The sequence below is a fragment of the Garra rufa genome, chromosome 1, assembly GCF_049309525.1.
Source record: "Garra rufa chromosome 1, GarRuf1.0, whole genome shotgun sequence".
In the NCBI taxonomy this organism is placed as follows: Eukaryota; Metazoa; Chordata; class Actinopteri; order Cypriniformes; family Cyprinidae; genus Garra; species Garra rufa.
Window position 1 is genome coordinate 101433577 of NC_133361.1, and position 21097 is coordinate 101454673.

General features: G+C 38.3%; 1 protein-coding gene across 1 annotated transcript in view; it reads right to left on the reverse strand.

Moving 5' to 3' along the window:
• Positions 1-1778: 1778 nt before the first annotated feature.
• LOC141341010 (uncharacterized) overlaps positions 1779-21097 on the reverse strand; it is a 28654-nt gene continuing 9335 nt past the window's right edge. The window contains exon 2 of the mRNA XM_073846140.1: positions 1779-3714. Coding sequence (XP_073702241.1) covers positions 2579-3714 — 1136 coding nt within the window. The 3' untranslated portion in view covers positions 1779-2578. The remainder of the gene's footprint in view (positions 3715-21097) is intronic.

A 21097-nucleotide genomic window follows, 5' to 3' on the forward strand; every position in this document is an offset into this window, starting at 1 on the left:
AACAAATAAAAGGGTACTCACCTTCCTTATTAATTTAAATGTTGTTTTCTTCAGTAAAAACAAATAAATGGCACACTGTTGATCTGTTGAATGTCCATTTTTTCAAGATACGCCCTCTGTACGGAACACCATTGTAAGCCTGTACGGAACATCGTTAATGCTTATCATCTTCCGTACACGTGCGGAGGAGGTGCTTTTCCCCACTTTTCTCAAAAACTATTGGTCCAAAAGACATCAGTCAACGTGTTACTGTGTAATAGTATTCTCCCAGAGAATGTTCACACAAACATGCTTGTCAGGCTTTCAACAACGGAGGAGTGGTCATTGGCGTGCGATAAAAGACGAAAAGTGTACATAGTTAGTCTACGTTATACATATCTTAGTATCCTACCAGTGTGTGTTACTGTGTTTTGTTCGTATAAGCTAATACTGTTAGCTGCGGCTAGGCGGTAACGTTATATTTATGTCTTGCCGAATATATGTAGTGAAAGAAATCTGCACCTCACTTGAATAGTCAAATACAGACAGTTTACTTAAGATGTAATTGTCCTAAATACAGTCGCTATAATGTTTTGAGTCCAGGGCCCATATTTACAAAAAAACATCTTAAGGCTAAAAGTAGCTCCTAACTTGATGATTTAGGCGAAAATCTTAAAAATAATGGGCGTGTCAGTCCTAAATTTAGGACTCCTAAATTTTTGCTCTAAGAGTATTTCACAAAGCATTTTAGCGCTAAAACTAGCTCCTAAATCTGTGCAACGTAAAGACTGATTTATACGCGTCGCTTGGGTTTGTGAAATCACCCATTTCGTGTGGCGGTGTGCAATTTGTTCATGAAAACAATGATATAAGGGACAATTTGGAGTTGGGATAACCTCAAAAACTAAAAAAGATGTGTGGAAAAATATATGTGTGCAAATAAATGCAGCTTTCCCACTTTTGTCCAGAAGCAAAGATTACTGTGAAAAGTGCTGGTATTCTTTGCAAAGTCAGGCAAATTAAGGCAGAGATTTAAGTGATAAACAACAGCTACAGCTAAACGGACATTACTTTCAAGTTGCCGATAATGTTTTCATGTAACCTTGTCATGCTATTGCAGATTGAAATCCTTTGCCTCATTAAAATATTTATTGCATTCATAAGGAGCTGCCTCGGAACTTAAACTATTTAGAAACACTCTTCCTGTATATGTACGCATATTCCTACACAACTTTTTTTTTTTTAGTCTTGGAGGTTATCCCAGCTCCAAATTTTCATATGATGGGCAAGAAGTAACAGCTGTTCTTGCGTCCAGTTTGGTTTTGTTTTACGTTTCCGTATCTCGCTATCAGCCATGATTATTCTATCATGAATAGAAAAAAAAAAAAAACTTTTACGTCAACACCAATAGCCCAGTGGTTAGTGCGTCAATATATAGCGTAACTCTGCTCAAAGCGCCCCAAGTTCGATTCCAGTTTCGAAATGTTTTGCTGCTCCCGCCCCCTTCCCTTCACCCAATGATTTTGTGTCAGTTCTCCGCTATTGTGTGTCATTAAAAGCATAAAAAACTCTTTAAAAAAGTCTGTTTATGTATAGCGACAGACCCAAGAGGTTGTAGCCTTTAGCCTCCTTGTTAGTGCATCCGCCTCACGTGCTGGAGACCCGGGTTCGAGACCTGCTTGGAGCGGGTGTGGTAGGACTTGGGTGTGAGGGGTTACATTTACATGCATATCAGCTAATTGTTTCTTATAAAAGGCTGTCAATCATTTTAACACTTGTTTAGTACGTGACACTTGCCCTGTATTTTAAATTCTTTATTTGAATATGGCCACATTTACAACAATATTTCTATGAATAAATGTCTGACAGAGACCCCCTTCCCTATCAGCCAATCACTGTATGCATGGTTAGTGAGCATGTTGACATCATCCATAGTAACGAGGTCAACCCCGCCCTTACTCTTAGCTTAAGACTTCTCTCTACGGCTCAGTAAAAGTTTGTCTCAGCAGCTTTGTTAGTAGGTTTTAAGAGAAAACTCTTAGCTAAAAACTTTTACTGCTATTTAGGAGAACTCTTAGTGGTAAGATAAAATGTTTTGTAATTACGGGCCCTGGTCTATATTTCTGGCATATCGTTCCCCTTCTGGAAGGCGCATCATTGCACTAATGGAACAACAGAAGGAGTAGAAAGGACATCTGGGAGGAGGATGACGAACAGAGTCCAAGGTGGAGATGACGGAGGGAGGAGCCTGTCTCTGTATGTCCTCGTGTTTCCTTCCCTTTCTCAGGGAACAAGGGTTGTAGTTGTAACCCGAAACGGTGATTTTAAAAATGCTAACAATGTCCTTTATTGTGCTTCAACCAAATACTGCACTTTCTGTGAGATCTCTTTTCAATTCATGATACACAAATGTGAAGTTCTTACATTGTAGACAGAGCGAACACATTGTCCATAATCCAAATTATTCCTTGCGCTTTTATGCATAACCGAGTCAACTAGCTATATTGTGTTGGACTGAGATTAAAGTGTGCAATGGACAAAACATAATGAGAAACATAACTAGAATGTTCCATTTTATACATTTAGTTTGAAACTCTTTCTACACTAAGGGGATGTTAGGCTTCTCTCTATTATGAATTTTCATGTGCCTGTCAAGGCTTCCTTTTTGACTGAAACAGTTTCCACACTGTTTGCATGTGTGAGGCCTCTCTCCAGTGTGAACTAACATGTGCTTGTTAAGGGCTCCTTTTTCATTGAAACTCTTTCCACACTGTTTGCATGTGTAAGGCTTCTCTCCAGTGTGGACTCTCATGTGAATGTTAAGATTTCCTTTTTGATTAAAACTCTTTCCACACCATTGGCAGGTGAAAGGGCTCTCCATGGTGTGAATTTTCTGGTGGACTTCAAGGTTTCCACTTTGATTGAAACTCTTTCCACACTGTTTGCAGGTGTAAGGCTTCTCTCCAGTGTGAATTCTCATGTGTGTGTCAAGGTGTACTTTTCGTGTGAAATTCTTTCCACATTGTTGGCAGGTAAAAGGGTTCTCCGTAGTGTGAATTTTCCGGTGGACTTTAAGGTTTCCATTTCGAGCAAAACTCCTTCCACACTGTTGGCATGTGTAAGGCTTCTCTCCAGTGTGAATTCTCATGTGTCTGTTAAGGCATCCTTTTAGAGTGAAACTCTTTCCACACTGTTGGCATGTGTGAGGCTTCTTTCCAGTGTGAAATCTCATGTGTGTGTCAAGGTGTACTTTTCGAGTGAAATTCTTTCCACATTGTTGGCAGGTAAAAGGGTTCTCTGTAGTGTGAATTTTCTGGTGGACTTTAAGGTTTCCACTTCGAGCAAAACTCTTGCCGCACTGTTTGCATGAGTAAGGCTTCTCTCCAGTGTGAAGTCTTATGTGTCTGTTAAGGCTTCCTTTTAGAGTGAAACTCTTTCCACACTGTTTGCATGTGTAAGGCTTCTCTCTAGTGTGAATTATCATGTGTCTGTTAAGGCTTCCTTTTAGAGGGAAACTCTTTCCACACTGTTGGCAGGTAAAAGGGTTCTCTGTAGTGTGAATTTTCTGGTGGACTTCAAGGTTTGTAGTTTGAGCTCTTTTTTGTTTAGAAGTCTTTTCAGACTGTAAAGAACAAAAAGATTTTTCTCCAGATACGAAATCATAAATATTCTCAAAATGATCTTTCTCTTCGGTTTCATTCAGATCTTCTCTCTCCTCTTTCAGCTCTGTTAGGTCTAAGGTGGAAAAAAAAGGAATAAAAGTTAACCCAAGTCTAAATGGCACAAAACAATTAACATCAAAACATGTAGATTTGTAATGCATGTATGCTAGATCCTATACCATGGTGTCCAAACCTGATCCTGCTCAGCCGGTACTAGGGATGCACCGAAATGAAAATTCTTGGCCGAAACCGAAAACCGAAACACCGAAAGAATTATGCCAATTATTAGCACCATTGCATTTATGGCTATGACTGTGTACCAATTTGACTAAAATCAAGGCATTGCAATTAAATAAATTAATATTAAAGTTTCAAAGAATAAATCAGTTATATTAATTTAAACAATTATTATCAATCAAGTATTATATAATAATAACATATACATATATTTTACTGCCTTTGTTAAAATTGTTTACATTTTATAACACATTATCCATCAGTTCACATTTACAAGTCTACGTTTTTCTCTTCCAGCAGGAGGCACTGTCAGAATGGTAAACAAAGCAGCGCAGCAAATGCCTTTGAAACGTGCAGCGCTCATATTTATTCAATAGATAGCCTTTTGAAGTTTCATTAAAATTAAGAGCTTTATTTAAGTCTTTCAAAAAAGGTTAGGATCTCTCTCTCTCTCTCTCTCTCTCTCTCTCTCTCTATATATATATATATATATATATATATATATATATATATATATATACAGACTGATATCAATGTTTCTGTACCATTTTTGTCTCCTAGGCAATAAAATGCAACAAATTTAGAGAGAGACGAGGAAAAAAGATGAAAAATTCATCACAATTCTTTCTGAGGTTTTATTAAAGGGGCAATTATGTTAGCCAATCAAGAAACGGGCTGTTACACTGACCTGTTAGGTCAATGTCCAAGTTTATTTATCTAATTTAAATTACTTTTAAAAACAACAAGTGTTTACTAAAGTGATGTACAAGCATACTAAATTTAAAACAATAAACACACAGTGGTGTGGAAAAGTGTTGGCCCCCTTTCTGATTTTTTTTTTTTTTTTTTTTTTTTTGCATGTGTCACACTTTAATGTTTCGGATCATCAAACAAATGTAAATATTAATCAAAGATAACCCAAGTAAACACAACATACAGTTTTTAAATGACATTTTTATATTATGTAGGGAAATCCAAACACATATGGCCCTGTGTGAAAAAGTGTTTGCCCCCTAAACTTAATAACTGGTTGGGCCACCCTTAGCAGCAACAACTCCAATCAAGTGTGTGCGATAACTTGCAATGTGCGGTTACAGCGGTGTGCAGGAATTTTGGCCCACTCATCTTGGCAGAATTGTAGTAATTCAGCCACATTGGAGGGTTTGAGCATGAACCACCTTTTTAAGGTCATGCCACAGCATCTCAATAAGATTCAGTTCAGGACTTTGACTAGGCCACTCCAAAGTCTTCATTTTGTTTTTCTTCAGTTCGCTTCAGCTTGAGGTCACGAACAGATGGCTGGACATTGTCCTTCAGGATTTTTTGATAGTCAGCAGAATTCATTGTTCCATTGATCACAGCAAGTTTTCCAGGTCCAGAAGCAGAAAAACAGACCCAGACCATCACACTACCGCCACCATATTTTACTGTTGGTATGATGTTCTTTTTTTTTTTTTTAATGCTGTGTAATTTTAAGCCAGATGTAATGGGGCACACACCTTCCAAAATGTTCAACTTTTGTCTTGTCAGTCCCTCATCAGAGTATTTTCCCAAGTCTTGGGGATCATCAAGATCATCAAGTTTTTGTCTTGGACCTCTGCCATGCAGGCCATTTTTGCCCAGTCTCTTTCATGAAGTTTTGCAGGCTCTTTAGATGTTGTTGTAGCTTTTGAGGACCTTTTGGTCTACTTCACTCAGGCAGGTCCAATTATGATTTCTTGATTGCCAACAGGTGTGGCAGTAATCAGGCCTGAGTAAGGCAAGAGAAACTGAACTCAGGTGTTAGGGGTGGGCGATATCTCGATATTTAAAATATATCGAGATATTTTTTAAACTCGATATGAATTTTGACATATTGTATATATCGATATAATCAGGGATTAAATTGGGCCGGGGCCGTCCGGGGCTGAGCCCCGGCACATAGATTGCAGGACTCGACACTTCATTAACGCTACAAGTACCCTAACCAGATTACAGTATCAATAACAAAAAATAACCAGCCAATCACCAAAACGCAAACCAAAATCACGACACTCTACCACATAAACAGCTAATTCAATTGCACGTGAATAGATGCAAATATTCCCTATAAACACAGAGTAAAGACACCATATGTTTCCATCCAAAAAATGTGAATTTAACTTATGCGCAAAACTGGAATATCACATAAAACATGTGCGCATAAAGCAACACAGGCAATACCGGTATCACCGAGGGGAAAGGATGGAGGTAAGTTAGTTCGTAAGAGTTTCCCCACATTCCCACGCTTTTCTTCGTTTTTGAATAGCTTGTAAATGCCGGTGCATGAGCATTTTACTTTTACTTTCGAATTCGGCGTCAGTTGATCGAATGGACGACAACAAAACAGTACGAGTAACTCACTTAGTCTATAAACACAGAATTATTAATTTATTAACAAAAATAAAATAACTGTTAAATAACTTACACAAAGTGTATTTGTATATATTAAAAAAACAGGCCTAAATCAGCAAACACAGTGGAATAAATAAGAATCGAATGTTCTTCCAATGAGCTTCCAAAATCACTTTATAAACGGCAACAGTCAACAGGCCTTTTTAAAATCCAAAATATACTCGACTCCAGCCACAGATCTGTGATGCGACTGTTGAGCAGACGTGTTCAGTTCAGTGTTTCTCTAACTGAACTAAATTATTTTTATTACTATAAAATAATCAAAACGCCGTGGTGGGCAAGTGACGAAACTGGTGAAGGAAACATTTCAGAATGACCAATACAACATTTCTGATGCTGTGCTACAAGATGGGTCTGCTGGTTAGTCGAGTTATCCTGTTCTATCAGTGCAGAGTCACATGATTTTTTTTAATACGCATGGAGGAATTTATTCGGTAAAAGTGTTTCCATCCTAGTTTATGCGCATTTATTCTTATATCGGATAAAAAGTTTATCCTACTCAGTTGTGCGCATATGTTTTTTATGCGGATTTTCGCGTTTCCATCCAGAGATTTTGTATGCAATGTTCCAAAATGCGCATAAAATATATGGATGGAAATGTGATGCGGTCGTGGCGTCGGCTTCCTTTTAAATATGTTTAATGATTGCGCCAGATGCGCCCACGCCCATTCAAACAGTAAGTTCAAAACGGCTCTACAGAAAAAAAAAAAACGAAAAAAGAAACGTCCGATTTCATGAGAGGTTGCGGAGAATCATTCAGCGTTCATTTCTATTTCAGCAGCAAAAATAATTTCAAAGACCGCTAACCCAAAGCGCATTTCAAAGCAACTAGACGATTCATTGCTGAATAATTAAGTTGGCTTGGGAAAGCCAACTTACTGAAATCCTATTTAAACTTATTATGTTGGCTTGGAGAGCCAACATACTGTTATGCTATTTAAACTTATTATGTTGGCTTGGAGAGCCAACATACTGTTATGCTATTTAAACTTATTATTATTATGTTGGCTTGGAGAAGCCAACATATTGTTATGCTATTTAAACTTATTATTATGTTGGCTTGGAGAGCCAACATACTGTTATGCTATTTAAACTTATTATTATTATTATTCTTATGACCTACAGAAATTTCTGACAGCTACTCCTCCGAGGCCTTTGAAGCCACAAGGCCCAAACTTGGCAGAGACCTGGGCCCTTGTCCCGAAAGAGTTGCTATATCTATTTGGACTGATCAGATGTACAGTTGATTTATTATTAATTTTTGAATATGACAAATTTCCCAATGAATTACATGGGCTGAGAAAAAATGCGCCCTCTAACAGTAATACCTCTCGACTGAAGAGGCGGGACTCTTACTTACCTCTTACTTACAGTCACTCTGAAATCGGTGGAAATACAAATAAATACCGCCTTAAAAATTTAAATATTACAGCGATTTAACTCTAAAAACCCATTAGAACATATCAACAGCTAAATTCAGTGGTTTGTGAGTAGTTCTTGTAACAGAAAAGCTCGCACCCTTCAGCGAGCATACAAGCCGTCAGCACGAACTCTCTCTGTATGTGCTCATAAACAACATAACTTGCACGAATTAGAACGCCTTTAAAATTAATATATTTCAGCGATTTATTTGTAAATAACCATTAGAACACATCAACAAATCAGCCTTTTGTGATCTGTTTTATTTCAAAGTTAAAGCACTGTCTTCAGCAAATGTGTTATACAGACTAGCTTTCACGGCTCGGAGCTAACTTACCCGACTGAGAATTAAACATGACTGCACGTCTTTTAAAAGCATTTAAATAAAAACATTCCAGCGATCCAACACAATCAATATACAAGAATATTTTAAAGAACTACATTAGCTGCAAATGAGCTTTTCAATACGTTTCACTAACGAACATGTTACCGAGCTGTGACTTACTTTCACTTTGAATTTGGTGGAAAATGCATATAAATAATGCCTTTAAAATTACAATATTCCAGCCATTTAATTGTAAATACCCATTAGAACACATCAAGACCTGAATTCAGCTGTTTGAGCGAATTTATTGAAAACCCTAAGCATTTCCTTCACCGCGTACAGATTGCTTTCAACGAGTATACATGGAGACGAACGACATAATTTGCACGAATTAGAACGCCTTTAAAATTACAATATTGCAGCGATTTAATTCAGTCCACCCATTAGAAAATATCAACAGCTAAATGCAGTTGTTTGTGAGCATTTTGTTTTCATACAGAGAGCGCTGCGTTCAGCAGTGTGTTAGACATGAGCTCCGAGATGTCCGACTGAGAATTATACATGACTGCACGTCTTTTAAAGGCATTTAAATAAAAACACTCCAGCGATTCAACACAATAAATATAGAAGAATATTTTTAAAGACCTGCATTGGGTGCAAATGACGTTTTTCATAGGCTTAACTAACTAACATGAGATGCACGGCTGCATTTATGTGTCTGTTAACAAAGACATCATTTGCACGTCTTTTAAAGGTATTTTAATACAAGCACTCCAGCGATTCAACACAATAATAGTTCAGTCATATAATAAAAAGTTTAAATGCTTCCTTATTTCTGCTTTTCGGCTCAACCGCACGGCAAAGCGACGCGGCTTTGAAGCAGGCGCTCATCACTTATTCCAGTATGGCAAGCCGTTTTAACCTAAAATACACATATTAATCCACTATGGTGTTCTGGGCTGGCCCTTTTGCCCGAAGGCTGCCCAATTTGGCTCTCCAAGCCAACATTTAAAGTTTGTCATCGAACTTTAGCTTCTAGTTATTATTATTATTCTTATGACCTAAAGAAATTTCTGACAGCTACTCCTCCGAGGCCTTTGAAGCCACAAGGCCCAAACTTGGCAGAGACCTGGGCCCTTGTCCCGAAAGAGTTGCTATATCTATTTGGACTGATCAGATGTACAGTTGATTTATTATAAATTTTTGAATATGACAAATTTCCCAATGAAATACATGGGCTGAGAAAAAATGCGCCCTCTAACAGTAATACCTCTCGACTGAAGAGGCGGGACTCAAACCTCATACTTACAGTCACTCTGAAATCGGTGGAAATAAAAATAAACACCGCCTTAAAAATTTAAATATTACAGCGATTTAACTCTAAAAACCCATTAGAACATATCAACAGCTAAATTCAGTGGTTTGTGAGTAGTTCTTGTAAAAGAAAAGCTCGCACCCTTCAGCGAGTATACAAGCCGTCAGCACGAACTCTCTCTGTATGTGCTCATAAACAACATAACTTGCACGAATTAGAACGCCTTTAAAATTAATATATTTCAGCGATTTATTTGTAAATACCCATTAGAACACATCAACAAATCAGCCTTTTGTGATCTGTTTTATTTCAAAGTTAAAGCACTGTCTTCAGCAAATGTGTTATACAGACAAGCTTTCAGGCTCGGAGCTAACTTACTCGACTGAGAATTAAACATGACTGCACGTCTTTTAAAAGCATTTAAATAAAAACACTCCAGCGATCCAACACAATCAATATACAAGAATATTTTAAAGAACTACATTAGCTGCAAATGAGCTTTTCAATACGTTTCACTAACGAACATGTTACCGAGCTGTGACTTACTTTCACTTTGAATTTGGTGGAAAATGCATATAAATAATGCCTTTAAAATTACAATATTCCAGCCATTCAATTGTAAATACCCATTAGAACACATCAAGACCTGAATTCAGCTGTTTGAGCGAATTTATTGAAAACCCTAAGCAATTCCTTCACCGCGTACAGATTGCTTTCAACGAGTATACATGGAGACGAACGACATAATTTGCACGAATTAGAACGCCTTTAAAATTACAATATTGCGGCGATTTAATTCAGTCCACCCATTAGAAAATATCAACAGCTAAATGCAGTTGTTGCATTTTGTTTTTTCATAGAGAGAGCGCTGCATTGTGTTAGACATGAGCTCCGAGATGTCCGACTGAGAATTATACATGACTGCACGTCTTTTAAAGGCATTTAAATAAAAACACTCCAGCGATTCAACACAATAAATATAGAAGAATATTTTAAAGACCTGCATTGGGTGCAAATTACTTTTTTCATAGGCTTAACTAACTAACATGAGATGCACTGCTCAGTCTTCATCTTCATCATCAAAGACATCATTTGCACGTCTTTTAAAGGTATTTAAATACAAACACTCCAGCGATTAAACACAATAATTGTAGAGTAATATATTACACAGCTTAAATGCTTGCTTATTTCTGCTTTTAGGCTCAACCGCACAGCAACGCTTTCAAGCACGCGCTGCACACTTGTTGTATGGCAAGCCGTTTTAACCTAAAATACACATAAATCCACTATGGCAAGCTGTTTTAACCTAAAATATACTAAGCATTACTTATCGTAATAGCATTTTTACTAGCAACAATTCAATCAGAGAGCTCTAAGTGTTCTGGGCTGGACCTTTTGCCCGAAGGCTGCCCGGTTTGCTTCTCCAAGCCAACATTTAAAGTTTGTCATCGAACTTTAGCTTCTAGTTATTCTTATGACCTAAAGAAATTTCTGACAGCTACTCCTCCGAGGCCTTTGAAGCCACAAGGCCCAAACTTGGCAGAGACCTGGGCCCTTGTCCCGAAAGAGTTGCTATATCTATTTGGACTGATCAGATGTACAGTTGATTTATTATTAATTTTTGAATATGACAAATTTCCCAATGAATTACATGGGCTGAGAAAAAATGCGCCCTCTAACAGTAATACCTCTCGACTAAAGAGGCGGGACTCAAACCTCTTACTTACAGTCACTCTGAAATCGGTGGAAATACAAATAAATATCGCCTTAAAAATGTAATTATTACAGCGATTTAACTCTAAATACCCATTAGAACATATCAACAGCTAAATTCAGTGGTTTGTGAGTAGTTCTTGTAAAAGAAAAGCTCGCACCCTTCAGCGCTTATACAAGCCGTCAGCACTAGGCTACTCTCTCTCTACATGTGCTCACAAACAACATGAATTGCACGAATTAGAACGCCTTTAAAATAAATATATTTCAGCGATTTGTTTGTAAATACCCATTAGAACACATCAACAAATCAGCCTTTTGTGATCTGTTTTATTTCAAAGTTAAAGCACTGTCTTCAGCAAATGTGTTATACAGACGAGCTTTCACGGATCGGAGCTAACTTACCCGACTGAGAATTATACATGACTGCACGTCTTTTAAAAGCATTTAAATAAAAACACTCCAGCGATCCAACACAATCAATATACAAGAATATTTTAAAGAACTACATTAGCTGCAAATAAGCTGTTCAGTTTCACTAACGAACATGTTACCGAGCTGTGACTTACTTTCACTTTGAATTTGGTGGAAAATGCATATAAATAATGCCTTTAAAATTACAATATTCCAGCCATTTAATTGTAAATACCCATTAGAACACATCAAGACCTGAATTCAGCTGTTTGAGCGAATTTATTGAAACCCCTAAGCATTTCCTTCACCGCGTACAGATTGCTTTCAACGAGTATACATGGAGACGAACGACATAATTTGCACGAATTAGAACGCCTTTAAAATTACAATATTGCAGCGATTTAATTCAGTCCACCCATTAGAAAATATCAACAGCTAAATGCAGTTGTTTGTGAGCATTTTGTTTTCATACAGAGAGCGCTGCATTCAGCAGTGTGTTCGACATGAGCTCCGAGATGTCCGTCTGAGAATTATACATGACTGCACGTCTTTTAAAGGCATTTAAATAAAAACACTCCAGCGATTCAACACAATATAGAAGAATATTTTAAAGACCTGCATTGGGTGCAAATGACGTTTTTCATAGGCTTAACTAACTAACATGAGATGCACTGCTGCATTTATGTGACTGTTAACAAAGACATCATTTGCACGTCTTTTAAAGGTATTTTAATACAAACACTCCAGCGATTCAACACAATAATAGTTCAGTCATATAATAAAAAGTTTAAATGCTTGCTTATTTCTGCTTTTCGGCTCAACCGCACGGCAACGCGACGCGGCTTTGAAGCAGGCGCTCATCACTTATTCCAGTATGGCAAGCCGTTTTAACCTAAAATACACATATTAATCCACTATGGTGTTCTGGGCTGGACCTTTTGCCCGAAGGCTGCCCAATTTGGCTCTCCAAGCCAACATTTAAAGTTTGTCATCGAACTTTAGCTTCTAGTTATTATTATTATTATTATATTTTATTATTCTTATGACCTAAAGAAATTTCTGACAGCTACTCCTCCGAGGCCTTTGAAGCCACAAGGCCCAAACTTGGCAGAGACCTGGGCCCTTGTCCCGAAAGAGTTGCTATATCTATTTGGACTGATCAGATGTACAGTTGATTTATTATTAATTTTTGAATATGACAAATTTCCCAATGAATTACATGGGCTGAGAAAAAATGCGCCCTCTAACAGTAATACCTCTCGACTGAAGAGGCGGGACTCTCAAACCTCTCACTTACAGTCACTCTGAAATCGGTGGAAATACAAATAAATATCGCCTTAAAAATTTAATTATTACAGCGATTTAACTATAAATACCCATTAGAACATATCAACAGCTAAATTCAGTGGTTTGTGAGTAGTTCTTGTAAAAGAAAAGCTCGCACTCTTCAGCGCTTATACAAGCCGTCAGCACTAGGCTACTCTCTCTCTACATGTGCTCACAAACAACATAAATTGCACGAATTAGAACGCCTTTAAAATAAATATATTTCAGCGATTTATTTGTAAATACCCATTAGAACACATCAACAAATCAGCCTTTTGTGATCTGTTTTATTTCAAAGTTAAAGCACTATCTTCAGCAAATGTGTTATACAGACGAGCTTTCACGGCTCGGAGCTAACGTTACCCGACTGAGAATTATGACTGCACGTCTTTTAAAAGCATTTAAATAAAAACACTCCAGCGATCCAACACAATAAATATACAAGAATATTTTAAAGAACTACATTAGCTGCAAATGAGCTGTTCAATAGGTTTCACTAATGAACATGTTACCGAGCTGTGACCTATACTTTCACTTTGACTTCGGTGGAAAATGCATATAAATAACGCCTTTAAAATTACAATATTCCAGCCATTTAATTGTAAATACCCATTAGAACACATCAAGACCTGAATTCAGCTGTTTGAGCGAATTTATTGAAAACCCTAAGCATTTCCTTCACCGCGTACAGATTGCTTTCAACGAGTATACATGGAGACGAACGACATAATTTGCACGAATTAGAACGTCTTTAAAATTACAATATTGCAGCGATTTAATTCATTCCACCCATTAGAAAATATCAACAGCTAAATGCAGTTTTTTGTGAGCATTTTGTTTTCATACAGAGAGCGCTGCATTCAGCAGTGTGTTAGACACGAGCTCCGAGATGTCCGTCTGAGAATTATACATGACTGCACGTCTTTTAAAGGCATTTACATAAAAACACTCCAGCGATTCAACACAATAAATATAGAAGAATATTTTAAAGACCTACATTGGGTGCAAATGACATTTTTCATAGGCTTAAGTATGCACGGCTGCATTTATGTGTCTGTTAACAAAGACATCATTTGCACGTCTTTTAAAGGTATTTTAATACAAACACTCCAGCGATTCAACACAATAATAGTACAGTCATATAATAAAAAGGTTAAATGCTTGCTTATTTCTGCTTTTCGGCTCAACCGCACGGCAACGCGACGCGGCTTTGAAGCAGGCGCTCATCACATATTCCAGTATGGCAAGCCGTTTTAACCTAAAATCCACACACGATCCTCTATGGCAAACTGTTTTAGCCTAAAATATACTAAGCATTTCTTGTCGTACTGCCATTTTTACTAGCAACAATTCAATTAGAGAGCTCTAAGTGTTCTGGGCTGGCCCTTTTGCCCCAAGGCTGCCCGGTTTGGCTCTCCAAGCCAACATTTAAAGTTTGTCATCGAACTTTAGCTTCTAGTTATTATTATAGTTATTATTCTTATGACCTAAGAAAATTTCTGACAGCTACTCCTCCGAGGCCTTTGAAGCCACAAGGCCCAAACTTGGCAGAGACCTGGGCCCTTGTCCCGAAAGATATGCTATATCTATTTGGACTGATCAGATGTACAGTTGATTTATTATTAATTTTTGAATATGACAAATTTCCCAATGAATTACATGGGCTGAGAAAAAATGCGCCCTCTAACAGTAATACCTCTCGACTGAAGAGGCGGGATTCAAACCTCTTACTTACAGTCACTCTGAAAACGGTGGAAATAGAAATAAATACCGCCTTAAAAATGTAAATATTACAGCGATTTAACTCTAAATACCCATTAGAACATATCAACAGCTAAATTCAGTGGTTTGTGAGTATTTCTTGTAAAAGAAAAGCTCGCACCCGTCAGCGCTTATACAAGCCGTCGGCATGTACTCTCTCTGTATGTGCTCATAAACAACATAATTTGCACGAATTAGAACGCCTTTAAAATTAATATATTTCAGCGATTTATTTGTAAATACCCATTAGAACACATCAACAAATCAGCCTTTTGTGATCTGTTTTATTTCAAAGTTAAAGCACTGTCTTCAGCAAATGTGTTATACAGACGAGCTTTCACGGATCGGAGCTAACTTACCCGACTGAGAATTATACATGACTGCACGTCTTTTAAAAGCATTTAAATAAAAACACTCCAGCGATCCAACACAATCAATATACAAGAATATTTTAAAGAACTACATTAGCTGCAAATGAGCTTTTCAATACGTTTCACTAACGAACATGTTACCGAGCTGTGACTTACTTTCACTTTGAATTTGGTGGAAAATGCATATAAATAATGCCTTTAAAATTTACAATATTCCAGCCATTTAATTGTAAATACCCATTAGAACACATCAAGACCTGAATTCAGCTGTTTGAGCGAATTTATTGAAAACCCTAAGCATTTCCTTCACCGCGCACAGATTGCTTTCAACGAGTATACATGGAGACGAACGACATAATTTGCACGAATTAGAACGCCTTTAAAATTACAATATTGCAGCGATTTAATTCAGTCCACCCATTAGAAAATATCAACAGCTAAATGCAGTTGTTTGTGAGCATTTTGTTTTCATACAGAGAGCGCTGCGTTCAGCAGTGTGTTAGACATGAGCTCCGAGATGTCCGTCTGAGAATTATACATGACTGCACGTCTTTTAAAGGCATTTAAATAAAAACACTCCAGCGATTCAACACAATAAATATAGAAGAATATTTTTAAAGACCTGCATTGGGTGCAAATTACGTTTTTCATAGGCTTAACTAACTAACGTGAGATGCACGGCTGCATTTATGTGTCTGTTAACAAAGACATCATTTGCACGTCTTTTAAAGGTATTTTAATACAAACACTCCAGCGATTCAACACAATAATAGTTTAGTCATATAATAAAAAGTTTAAATGCTTGCTTATTTCTGCTTTTCGGCTCAACCGCACGGCAACGCGACGCGGCTTTGAAGCAGGCGCTCATCACTTATTCCAGTATGGCAAGCCGTTTTAACCTAAAATACACATATTAATCCACTAAGGTGTTCTGGGCTGGCCCTTTTGCCCGAAGGCTGCCCAATTTGGCTCTCCAAGCCAACATTTAAAGTTTGTCATCGAACTTTAGCTTCTAGTTATTATTCTTCTTCTTATTTTTCTGAGCGGAAAATATTTAGACACTATCTCCTCCTAGACCGTTCAAGCTACATACTCCAAACTCGGGTCAGATCTTCATACTGTTCAGACTTAGTGTGCTATATCTTTTCAGACTGTTTTGAGTTATGGTTTTCTTAAAAATTAATATTAAAAATCATAAAAAGGTCCCATAGACTTTCATTGACCAAAAGTCCATGTCTGTTTGAACTATGTTTAATGTAAACTGCTAGAAGCCATTGATACTCAATTAAGCTTTAAGCTATCTATCTATCTATCTATCTATCTTCAAACCTTATCTATCTATCTATCTATCTTCAAACTCTATCTATCTATCTATCTATCTATCTTCAAACCTTTATCTATCTATCTATCTATCTATCTTCAAACCTTTATCTATCTATCTATCTATCTGCTAAAATCATGCTAGCGACTTGCTAGTCGTGCTAAAATCATGCTAGCGACTTGCTAGTCATTCTAAAATCATGCTAGCGACTTGCTAGTCATGTTAAAATAATGCTAAAATCATGCTAGCAACTTGCTAGTCGTGCTAAAATCATGCTAAAGACTTGCTAGTCGTGCTAAAATCATGCTAGTGACTTGCTAGTAATGTTAAAATCATGCTAACGACTTGCTAGTCTTGCTAAAATCATGCTAGCGACTTGCTAGTCATGCTAAAATCATGCTAGCGACTTGCTAGTCATGCTAAAATAATGCTAAAATCATGCTAGCGACTTGCTAGTCATGCTAAAATAATGATAAAATCATGCTAGCGACTTGCTAGTAATGCTAAAATCATGCTAACGACTTGCTAGTCTTGCTAAAATCATGCTAGCGACTTGCTAGTCATGCTAAAATCATGCTAGCGACTTGCTAGTCATGCTAAAATAATGCTAAAATCATGCTAGCGACTTGCTAGTCATGCTAAAATAATGATAAAATCATGCTAGTGACTTGCTAGTCTTGCTAAAATCATGCTAGCGACTTGCTAGTCATGCTAAAATCATGCTAGCGACTTGCTAGTCATGCTAAAATAATGCTAGCGACTTGCTAGTCATGTTAAAATAATGCTAAAATCATGCTAGTGTTGTGAACTTTTCTCAGAGACCAGGAGACGTTTTGGATATCTTGAAGCAGAAGTTTCTCTTTATTGAGATCCTAGCTGTTCGTTCGCTGCAGTCATCAAAATTCGTCTACTAAGGCATATACATTACAGTTTATATACCTTTCCAGGGGGAGAGGAAAACATAGAGGTGGAGTCAATCTAAACAAAGCATGCAAATGCAGTACAGATAGTCAGCCTAGTAGGATTTTCCCGGCTTTGATCTATTTAGCATACAAATGCAAAGGGAATAAACAAAAGGACACAGTTGTACTTTGAGCTTAGATTTCACACTTAATAAGAGAAACCTGCCAGATGTTCAGGAACTGCTTAAAGACATAAGGTTCCTGTCTCAGGGTCTGGTTTGTTTGCTCTTAGAAATCACAATATGCATTACTTTTCTGTTTAGGCAGTTATATTGGAATCTATGTTTAACCTTTTATAAATTTGTAATCCTACAATCCCCTCTTTGAGAGTTCTAATAACTCTCACATAATACAAATTTAAACATTTAAAAGTTCGTTCTTGTAACCTTTGATTGTTACAGGCACATAGTACTTGCTCTGTGGTGATTGTTTGTAACGGCATGTTGACACAGAAACCAACATGTAGCTAGGGCCCGTTAAGTTCTTACGGGTAATAGTCTTTTCTGGTTGGACCAGTAATTTCCTTGTGATGGTCGTGGGTCATTTGCTGAATGAAACACTTGATACTGTGGACGCATAGATAGTACACCAGTAGGAGAATCAATAGCAGAACTGCTATTTCTTTGATCCACAGCCAGGGTTTCCCTAACAAGTTTCCAAACCATGAAGAACTATCTTCAGTCATCTGATGTAATTTTGCTGAAAGATCAAGAATGTCTTGTTGGATTTTGTTCAAGTTCTCTGTTGGATCCATTAACCCAGTGCAGCATTCAGGGCCAATAATGGTGCAGGCTCCTCCTTGCGTTGCAAGAATGTAATCCAAGGCCACTCTGTTCTGTAGGATCATTATCTTGTGAGAAGTGAGAGTGTCCGTGATATTACCTATTGCCAAAGCTGTATCATTAGCTAGTTTCTGTACAGAATTCGATAAGCTTCTGACTTGATCCAGGGCCTGCATGACACCATAAAACGGGATTAAGGCTCCAAGAGTTCTTGACCACCATGTTTGTGCACAAGTGAGTCCGGGGATGCAGCCATCTTCTTTTTTTGGGGTAGGAGCTGAATTTAATAAATGTGGAGGGCTTGTAGAGGTGTGTGTATTTTCTCTGATAGCCGGTAGGACATAAACCAAGGTGCACCTGCCGTTGAATTGGCTCGGTAGGATATTGTAGACAGAGGTTCCACATAACCAGAAGGTGCCAGTTGGTGGAGGAATCATACACCACTGATTTATTGCAAAAAGTTTCGGTAGGGATGGGTTCCTGGAGAGACACTCGTTTAAGTCCTTTTCCTGTTTCTTCTCTGTAGTAGTAATGTACACATGGGATTCATCTCTTCCTCTTTCAATCACAAAACTGCAACGTTCACGGGGAATTTCACCCAGTGGAGTCGATGCTGGAGCATAATTTTCCATGCACCAATAGAACATCATTGGCAGGAGTAGATCTGTCATGATGGGAGTAGCTGAAGTTAGGTTGCAGGATGGTAGTCCAGGTATGCAACACTGAGAAGCTGGAGGAATGGTTACGTTGTGACATGTATCTTTGCTGAATACTCCACTGGTATGATGATTGAATAAGGTACACGTGTCACATTTGGAGATAGGGTGTGCCACCCATGGGATTCCTGCTCCTACAGACGGTGCGTGTGGCATGCAAACGTTCTTTCCAGCAAACAAGGCATTTCTTGACATATTCATCAGTTCTAAGAATATGTTGTTTCTGGAGTCTATAGCTTGTGCGATGTTCATGGTGATTACTAGAATGGCAATCTTGATCATGTTGATGGATGACTGAAGTTCTCTCATGTGATTCTCTGCGTTGTGTTTTTTTTTTTTTTTTATGTTCTGTCTTCCGTGACAGTTGGTTTGGCCGTGAGTCTAGTTGTTCTTTATAGTTTGTAGATTTATACACAGGTGAGGGGGGTCGATGTGTGTAGGTCTCAGGATAGCCATCCAGGGGTATCTGCACAGATTAAGAAAGAAAACAAAAGACGACAGAGCAGTATTTTCTGTAAAAGACAGCAAACAATAGAGTTGTATCCTCTGTTCAATCTGAGTCTAGTCTTGTTGTTCCTTCTTTCCCTAGTTCTTAATTCCCGTGACACCTAAAGAAACAGTGAGGTAAGGATGGACTAGTGGATGGGGAAGGCCTATGAGGAAAATCTTCACCGCAGGGTTTAACCCCCGAAAGCTTATTGCATTCGGTTCTTCCCTGGGCTCCTCACTGGTCTGTGTGTCCTATCCTATCCCTGTAGGTGGGGGAACAACCTTACAGTGTGACGCATGAGTCCAGGTTTTCCTTCCCTGACACAAAACTGCAGCTGCTGTAATCAACATCACTTGATGTGGTCCGTGCCACTTAGGCTCTAATGGTTTGTTTCTGAATGATTTTATCATAACCCACTGACCTGGGACAATCGTGTGTCCACCTTCTGGTGGATTCTGCCAACATGACTCGACTCTTTCTCTGGAACTCTGTACTGCCTTTGTAAGGTTTTCACAGTAAGTGATCAGGGCATCTGAGGCAATGTGCACATCAGCATTTCTGAGATCAATCACACCTGGCATCTGCATTGGGCGTCCTGTAATAATCTCATGAGGACTTAGACCTACGGATCTGTTGGGTGAAGCTCTCATACTACACAGTACCGCTGGCAGTGCTTCGACCCATAATACTCCTTCTTGATGCATTTTGCTTAGCCTGGATTTGATTGATCTGTTTGCGCGTTCGACTTGCGCTGACGCCTGTGGCCTGTAGGGGCAGTGAAGATTCCACTTAATTTTCAACATTTTTGACACTTCCTTGACTACCTGTCCCGTGAAGTGGGTACCTTGATCTGAGTCAATGCTATCTGGTAATCCCCATCTTGGAATGAAATCAGAGACAAGACATTTAGCAGTATGTGCAGCTGTGGCACGCCCTGTTGGATAAGCTTCTATCCATCTTGAGAACTTGTCTATAACTATCAAAACGTCAGTTTTTCCCTTACACGGAGGCAATGATATGTAATCAACTTGCAGGTGGCGAAAAGGTCCTGGTGGAGCTGGGGTGTGTGTTGCTGCCGTAGTTGTTGCTGGCACATCATTATTTTTTTGACATGTAACGCATCTCTTGACTGTTTCAGTGGCTACATTTCTGAATTTTGGATTCCACCATTGATTTGAGAACCTGTGATTCATTGTTGCTGAACCACTGTGACCCAAATTGTGTATTTGTTGAGCCAAATATGGCAGCAGAGATTCGGGAGCAATATACTTTCCCCCTTTGGTCCAGCAACCAAATGAATCCACTGTGGCTCCTTTGTCTAACCACGTCCATGCTTCATATAAAGGAACATCTTTGTACAGATCAATGATTGATTCAGGGGGCAGAATTGTCTTCTGTGCTGTACTACCTGAACACACCTGTATATTTGCATATGAACAAGCCTGTTTAGCAGCTACATCAGCAAGAGCATTTCCTTTAGCTTCCGTAGTATTAGTTGTGAGATGTGCTTTCACTTTGATCACAGCTAATTTCTTTGGAAGTTTCATGGCAAACATTAAATCCTTCACTAATCCAGCATGCTTAATGGGGGATCCAGCAGAAGTTAAAAACTGTCTACTTTGCCAAATTATACCAAAATCATGAATTACCCCAAAAGCATACCTGGAATCAGTGTAGATATTTGCAATTGATCCTGACGCTAGCGTGCATGCTCTAGTTAAGGCTACTAGTTCAGCAGCTTGAGCTGAAAAATGATCTGGAAGACGACCTGAAGCTACGACTTCAGTGGGAGAAGTTACTGCATAACCTGCTCGTCTGTTACCTTCAATAACTTGAGCTGAACCATCAACAAACAACTCCAATTCTGCATT